The 8,721-nt window shown below is 39.4% G+C and overlaps 1 protein-coding gene across 1 annotated transcript; it reads left to right on the top strand.

Annotated features, from left to right (window-relative positions):
- Tm4sf1 (transmembrane 4 L six family member 1) lies at positions 1-8,166 on the top strand. Its single transcript, XM_051157181.1, has 5 exons — positions 1-470; positions 1,878-1,976; positions 2,074-2,219; positions 5,793-5,973; positions 7,839-8,166. Exons 1-5 carry the CDS (start codon positions 294-296, stop codon positions 7,851-7,853), a joined length of 618 nt encoding a protein of 205 aa, XP_051013138.1. The 5' UTR covers positions 1-293; the 3' UTR covers positions 7,854-8,166.
- Positions 8,167-8,721: the final 555 nt, after the last annotated feature.

Below are 8,721 nucleotides of genomic sequence, written 5' to 3'. Positions count from 1 at the left end.
GGCTGTTTCTCACATCCTACTCTTAGTTTCATTGTCCCAAGGATTTCATTTGAAGGGCGGAGCATTCCTTCACATCCCTCCACCCTAACCGGAGACAGAAATCTGGACCAATGAAAGCATAGTACTTCATTTACTGGCACCAAGAACGGGCACTATTTAAGTGGAAGCAGGAATGGACTGTGAGCTGCGTCTGCCTTCTCCACAAACTGACGAAGAACTATCCTCTGATCTGGGCCATCACCGAGCGGAAGAGACGCAAGGGAGGAAAAAATTGCAAGGCTCTTGCTGCCACTATGGGCTATGTAAAGTGTGCAAGAGGCATCGGACACTCTCTGGTGTGGCTTTCTGTCTTCTGCATCATAGCTAACATTTTACTCTACTTTCCAAATGGGGAAACAAAGTATGCTCTTGAAGACCACCTTAGCCGCTTTGTGTGGTACTTTGCCGGCATTGTAGGTGGAGGCCTGCTGGTAAGTCACTAAAAATTCCTCTTGTCTCAGATGGTAGTGTGCATTCTTCTCACGCGAAGTTTTCGTATAGTGCCCATGTGTAAATACTGTGGATTTTGTCATTGTTGCTGCTTTTTCTTTCGAAAGCAGAATATTCCAAGGTTGTGCTAAACTTTTTGCTAATCTTATTAGTTGCTGTTTTAATCAAATGATTTACCTTAGAACAAACTCTTTTCTCTGAAGCTTTTACTTTGTAGCTTGAAAAATGGTCACATTACAAGGGGACCTGAGAGACTATCGAGTTTCTGAGCCCTGGAGTGGCAGTCACCTCTCATTTGCTTTAGGGAGCTAACAGAGAGTTGGCTGGTTCCAAGATAACAGTTTAGGGTATAAATTATTGTCTGTTGCTTAGTTTCAAGCATCTGTGACTCAGGGAAAATACTAAATGAGCGCACTAGTATTTTCAAATAACTCTAAGATTTTTTCCTGGGGTTGGAGTTCGAAGCAGGTTAGTATCTCAGTCTAATAGTGGAATGTTGTTGTATATTCCTCACCCCACCCCACCCCCACTCCCCACAGTTTGTTTTTAGTTGAAGTTGAGAGGAATTTACTTGACACATTGGGAGGCGAAAGTATTAGCTTTGATCACAACACAGATGGAATGCAGACACATTTGCTTTTGCTCATTTAAAATACTGGAATTAAGAACTGCAAAGAGAAATTTTATGAAATTGCTACTGTCATAGAGAATATTATTTTCTTTGCTAACTAAAATTGACACATTTAAACCTAAGACATGTACTCACTCTGGCATGGCATCGCAAATGTGTTTTGAACGTAAGCATCATTATCATCCATGTTCCCATAGTCAGTACAAATACAATGATGTAAATGATCATAGTCAACGTGTGATGTCACTGTGTGACATCACTGTGTGACGTCACTGTGCTTAGTTTCTTTGTCCTTAAACTTCAAGTAGTTCATTCTTATTAGAAGAACCCCATTGTTGAGGTCAAATGGCACCTTTGTATCTTCAAAAAACAGATAATACTTTTTTTTCTATAGAAAAAAAAATTTAAATCTTTTCTGCTTACTCAAAATGTTTCAGTCACTCTACTCAAGATTAGATCTTCTATTTTTTACTCAGGAGGGTAGAGGGGAGGGAGTCAGATTTAAAGACTGATTTTAGACTTAACAGTGCCAAGAGCTTTCATATGAAAACAATGTTAAACCTCTTTAAAAATGTTCCCCTTTACAAATTATTGTTTCCCATTCTATATATACCCACTGTACATAGAAACAAGCAAATGTTATACCTTTACATTCTGGTTAATCTAATCAGCAGGAACAGGTATATTTTACAGACATGTCTAACTGCCCCATGAACTCAGGAAAATCAGTGACTGATTCTTCTTGCCTTCTGGTCAGATGCTCCTGCCAGCACTTGTGTTCATCGGCCAGGAGGAAGATGACTGCTGTGGCTGCTGCGGCTGCTGCGGCTACGAAAGCTACGGCAAGAGATGTTCAGTAAGTGACCATGTGCTGCACACCAGTGAAAGTGCTTGTTCCCTGACACAGGATTGCAGCTTACTTCTTGTTTTTTTTTTTTTTTTTCTCTCCATAGATGCTTTCTTCTGTCATGGCTGCTCTCATTGGAATTGCAGGATCTGGCTACTGTGTCATTGTGGCAGCACTGGGTTTGGCAGAAGGACCAAAGTGTAGCGATTCCCACGGTGTGTGGAACTACACCTTTGCCAACACCGATGGACAGTATGTAATTGTTCTTTACCTAAAAACTCATTCTTAATTACCACACATAGAACTAAGTCATTTACATACCTATCCACCCAGTATTTCTTTACTCCAAATTATGCAGCGTGTAAGAATGGAAGGGCAAATCGTGACGACTGTTGACCATATTAGCTGATTTTGATCTTAGGACGGCCCTATGTAGATACTCCCAAAATCACTTTTCTTTTACAAATGACAAAAAGGGGCAGAGAAAGGTGAAAAGCGACTCATCCTGGGTCTCATTACCAGAAAGCACTAGCGAATCTTTGAATTCAGCCTTTCTACCTCATAGAGTTTATGCCCAGCTAGTGTGTCCTTTAAATGTCAATGACACACAGATCAAACCCAACACAGTTTGCTAGTTTACAAGAAAGAATTACAGTACCCTTATGTACTCAACGCCCACACCAAACAATGCTCCCACCCTACACCTGTATAGTCTGGCTCACGTGTAACACAGCCTTGATTTCAGTTACCAGAAAACACAGGAAAGATCTTATCCACCTACTCTGACTTTAATGGAGTTAAGAAAGACCTCATTGTCTGGTGTTGGTATTGCCTTTCTTTCCTTTTATTTTTAATCAATTATGACAAAGGAACAGAATCAGAAAAGCTGGTGGAAACTGATATATGTGGGAATGAATGAGTATAGTTTGTTCCTTCCTGACTTGGCTTCTTTAAAAGAAAAGATTTTATTTTTTTTTATATTTAGTTGTGTGAGCATGCACGTGTATGCATACTTGTGTGTGAGTGTGTGTATGTGTGAGATAGATAGATAGATAGAAAGATAGATAGAAGATAGAGCATGTGTATTTATGATTGTTAGTTCCCACAGAGTACAGAAAAAGGTGTCAGGTGAGTTACCTGATGTGAGTGCCAGGAAGTGAATTAACTTTCTATGTAAAGACCAACACATACTCTTAACCACTGACTATCTCCTCACACATGATTTAGCTGTTTGAGTTTGAAAGGTTAAGGATTTGATAGAGAAAAATTGGAAAATAAAAATGACTACGGATTGTCCCTTATATTATCAATAATATTGTCCCTCATAAATTGTGTAACACGGATGTGGAGAGAGGGAGGAAGAGACAGTGCATATTTAATTTTTCCCTCATGAGGTGAAAAACTTGAGTTAGACTTGGGTCTAATCTCAGCTCCCCACTCACTCTCTAAGAACAGGAAGAAGTGAACTAATTTTTCTGTCCCTCAGTGACTTCGTCTGTAGAATGGAAACATTGGCAGTGGTCCTAAGTGGGAAGAAGATGACATGTGATATGCTCGTGCAAAGGGTGACATACTGGGAGCCCTGCTGGCATTAGCTTAGGATGGACATGAGAGAATGATAGCCTCTGAAGAAAACCTAGTACTTACTGGAGATGGGCTTTTAATGTCACCAATTGTCATTATCTTTTTTAAGAACATAATGTACTCATAGAAAATTGTACATATTGGCACAAACGTGTAGAACTGTCGCATGAGCCTGCCTCTAAGGACAGTCATGCTATATGCATCTGGGATGCATGGAGGGCTATGCCTGCTGCTAAACAAATGTTTAGAGATGATTATACACTTCTCCCAATACATTTTTATGTTCCTCAAAAATCTTCTTATAGTCATTCTTTATTCGAATCTGTTAAGGAATCTCAAATCTCAATACGTAGAGTAACTAAAAGTTCCAAATCACTGAGCAATTTTTCAGTAATTAAAGAGAGCCAAAGAAAATTTTGACTCTCTGTGAGCTGAAAAATGGATTTTGTTTTACTGACAAGCAGGCACAGGGGGCTAGAATGCCATTGTTTTGTGTTGTCTTATTTTTAGGGGTGGAGTGGTGGTGGTATGTTTTGTTTTGGTTCAGCACAGTGACTTTCCTGTTGGATCAGTGTCCTATTCCAAAGTTTCAAGCTGGGGGAAGAAGAAGTGATAAGGAATGCACCAGGCTCTTTGTGGGGCAAGTCACTCCTTATGTCCCCACGTGACTGAACACTACTTCACTGGGAATCCAAATACTCTGTGGCATAGCATGTGCTGACATGCAAGGAAAGAAATCCAAGGCATGTCCATCCATCTATCTACCTATCTACCTATCTATCTATCTATCTATCTATCTATCTATCTATCCATCCATCTATCTACCTATCTACCTATCTATTCACCTACATCTACACACACACACACAGACACACACACACAAAGTATATCTACATACAACATTTCTCATTTTGTGTACTTATAAAAGTCATGTATGATGTTAGCATGGCCTGGTGATTTTCTTTCTTTCTTTTTCTTTTTTGTTTTGTTTTCTCTAAGACCAGGCTTCTCTGTGTAGCCTTGGCTGTCCTAGACTCACCTTGTAGACCAGGCTGGTCTTGAACTCATGGAGATTTATCTGTGTCTGCTTCCCAGAGTGCTGGGATTACAGGCGTGCGCTACCGCGCCCAGCTTTGACCTGGTGATTTTCAACAATGAGACTTCAGGTTGTTATTTATCCCGGTGTGATTTTTGACACACACCGTGTTCCAGATCCTGTGCTGCTGGCTGGGTTTAGGGAGAATAAGCCCTGGCCCTGCCTGCACGGAACTTAGCCTTGCTGAGTGGGTAGACAGCAGGCCTTCTCTCTGGAAGGTGGTTTTTGTTGGTAGCTTTTCACTTTGTTTCTCTGGTCAGCATACCAGGCATTGATCCTTTCTTTTTTGTTAGAATCCATGTTCTTGCAGGAGAGAACCCACCATATGGCCCAACTCTAGCTCAGTTTCGAATGCACACAGCAGCGCAGTAATCTTAGTCAAAGAGCTGAATGAAAGATGACCTTCATTGCTACCGAGGCGTGAGCACAGCACCGTGAAGGCAAAGAGGCTGAACTTAAATCTTTGTACTCTCTACTGAGAATTACTTTTTGCTTAACAAATGTCAACAATTTCATTTGAAAATAAAAAGCCTCTTAAGCTCTAACTTGGTGGAATTTAGATAATTTTCAAAAAGGACGATATTTGGTATCTTAATAAAATGATCCAAATTAGTATCTTAAAGTTGAAAATAAAATGTAAAATATATTTTCCACATAGATATTTACTCAATATCTTTTTCATAAGCAATGATAAAGCTGAGTAACAGAATAGGAATATTCTTTTTAAGTTTACTCTCCTTGGACATGGCTTGTTTTCATTCTTCCATATGTGCCTTTAGTTCACATTTATATGATCCATGACTTGATTTTAAACAGGATGCAAACATACCTTTGCTTTTTCATCTCACAAGAAGTCATATGTACTTTGAAGAATATGAAAATCTCTAATCTGAGACATTTTTAACCACAGGATTTTAGATTAGCATCAATATTTTTGTATATTAATTTTATTTTTATCATTGCACTAACATTTGGGCTAAAACTTTTCATTTGATAGAATGGCATGTTATGAAAAAAAATCTGCTAACTATATTGTGTTAATTCATTTCTGTGTTTCTGAGTAAAGACTTCCAAACAAAACTGTAAGTTGTGAGATATTCTCTTAAGCTGTGGTCATGTGCCTGAAGTTTCTCTTCTGTCCCCAGGTACCTTCTGGATTCCTCTACATGGTCCAAGTGCTATGAGCCCAAGCATATTGTGGAGTGGAATGTGACTCTATTTTTTATCCTTTTGGCTCTCGGTGGAATTGAATTCATCTTGTGTCTCATTCAAGTAATAAATGGAGTGCTTGGAGGCATATGTAGCTATTGCTACTCTCACCAACAGGTGAGAGCTTGTGTGACAATGCTGAGACCTAGCCCTGTAATGGTCAGTTGCAGCAAGGCATCACATTTCTTATCAAAGAGAAAAGCAAAACCGGGCACACGCAGTCTACCAACACTTATTCTTACTTTGTCTTTGTGGGTAGGCATTTCTTATATTCAATTTTGGCTTCAACTCTGAGTCTCACAGACTGAGTGAATTGGGTTATAGATGGCTTTGTGGTCATAGAAACGCTTGCCTATAAATACAGCACCTCTTTATTTCTTCTTAAGATTTATTTAATGATTAAGTATACAGTGTTTTGCCTGTATGTACATCTGCTTGCCAGAAGAGGGCACCAAATCTCACTATAGATGGTTGAGAGCTACCATGTGGTTACTGGGAATTGAACTCAGGACCTTTGGAAGAGGAGGCAGTACTCTTAACCTCTGAGCCATTTCTACAGCACCACAGAACCTCTTTCAAGTCAGATTTCCTGTATGCTTCACTCACCTGGCTCTGGTTACAGATCTCAGTGTCCATGGTACTTACCTTCATGTTCTTAAGTACAAATGATTAGTGACCAACATTGATTCCATCAGATGCAATGCCAAACTCACTCTCCATTCATATGCTTGACCTAAGCATTAGACAAGTTGTTTCAAATCACTTAGTCAGGAGGTAACAAACTTAAATTCTTCAGTTACTTTATGCCCAAGCTCTTCCTCTTAATCTATATGTTGTACTTCCTATTGGATTCTTTGTAATTCTTTCCTAATAAGGAGTAGCAACAATACCTTACTCTTATCAGTAAGCATGGGGTGCAATCACTAGCCTTTGGACATCCCTCTGAAAGAAACTTTCTATGTGAAAGAAAACCAGGAAACTCCCATTTCCTGAGGATATGATTTAGGAGTGAAATATTCACTTGTTTGTAACAGAGAAAGTTATTTTTAATTTTTCTTTTGTATTTTTGAAAGTTATTTTTTCTATAGCATCCTAAAAACATACTTTTGAACAGATAGGGAAGTTAAAATCTGGCCCATTTCGGGGAGTTGCTGTTTTACATTATTTACCTATCAGGCAAATCTACAAGATCAAGAATTTCCTTGGGGTCCTGCCAAATTTCTAAGAAAACAGCCATGTGGGAAAAGTTCACTGTTGTGGTTTTTTTTGTTGTTGGTTTTTTTTTGGGGGGGGGGCAACTGAGGGTAAGAACAGAATAAAATCTCTAAGATTGACTCCTAAATGCAAACACAAGGTCACCCTTGTCACTCATACTAAACAGAGAATAAGCTTAGTATGCCACTGGACTTTGGTATTTGGTGCAGTTGGGGCACAGTAGGAGTCAGTGGACAAAATTGGTTCTATGTTTTGCCTCCTGGGTTGGAAGCAAGCACATGGTTTGTCATTGGATCCATTGTAGAGAGGGCTTCTTCCTAATATTTTGAAAGATCTTTGTGTGCAAGACAAAAGATGCCCTCACAGGAGAGGGCACTTAGTACAGGAGAGCTGACTCCTATCTTGATAGCATTTGATTTGAAAGGTCACTACCAGTAAGCCCACACCACTGGAAAATTCCCATGACATTATTTTAATTTACTCTTCCAGAGCAGGGACCCACAAAAACACAAGCCAATTCTGTGAAAGTATTCCAAAGTTTCCATGAACACTTCCTATAACTTTTCCCTAGGAAGATAGTGGGTCTGGTTTGTTTAGAAAACATTTTGTGAGCCGTGTTTGATCCCTAATCATGTGGTTGGCTAAGTTTTGATAAATATTGAGGTCATTCTATGTTATATTTGCTTTGAATAGGAATTTAAAGTATGCAGATTTCATTGTGTGTTGACACTGATAATAACCTAATGTAAATTTCATTTTCTTTACAGCAATATGACTGCTAAAAGAACACAAGACAGAACCACAGGATACCTTTCTGTCACTGTAATTTGTATATTTTACTTGTGTTGTGAAGCTTTGTGCTGTTGTATCATATCCCACACATTCTGCTTTTATAATGAAATGTGCTGACATCTTCCCACGATGTCAGGGTTTATATTTATAAAGCAAACTTTATTTTAAAGAACAAGGCACCAAACCACACTCATTCCGAGGTATTTTACAGACTGAATAACTGTTCTCAGCAAAGCTGAGAGATTAAACTCTTCAATGTTTAAGATAAAAATCACATCTAACCATTGTGTATATGTGTATTTGTTGTTTTAAGCATAAGATCAACCCCCCCCCCCAAAAGATGCATTGTACTGTTTATGTGGTCTTTCCCAATTGTATGTGGGCAAATCTCTAAGAGGCCCTGAAGCGAGAGAAACACACTTGCCTTGATTTGGAAATCTCATTGAGAAAGTGCTAACTGAAGTACATGAGGGGCCGTATGTAATGCTGCCAGTGGCTGTGAACACTACCAGACGCTGTAAGTTTCGAGCATGTAGAAAGCTGTTTGCCCTTCAAAGACAAAGATTGTGTCTGTAAAGAGGAAGGTCAGGATAGTTGGAGGAGAAGGAAAATAGGAAATGGAATAAAGCAGTGGATCTCCACGGTGGGAAAATGGGAGCAGTAGGGCAGGGCCAGGAAGCCCACAAGGGAATGCTTGCTTGTTGTTCAGACAATGAAGTATTCTCTGCCATTCAGCTGTGGTTCTGGTTTTATGTCAGGTAATTTATCAGAGTCACATAGAAAGGGCTTCCTCCTAATGCTTGGGAAGGTCTACTGCATTTTGTGGAAGACAAAGGATGTTTTCAGAGTGCAGGCTTT

The sequence above is a fragment of the Acomys russatus genome, chromosome 15 (genome assembly GCF_903995435.1).
Source record: "Acomys russatus chromosome 15, mAcoRus1.1, whole genome shotgun sequence".
Taxonomy (NCBI): domain Eukaryota; kingdom Metazoa; phylum Chordata; class Mammalia; order Rodentia; family Muridae; genus Acomys; species Acomys russatus.
The sequence above is the reverse complement of the archived record's forward strand: the minus strand, read 5'-3'. Positions and strand labels throughout refer to the sequence as shown.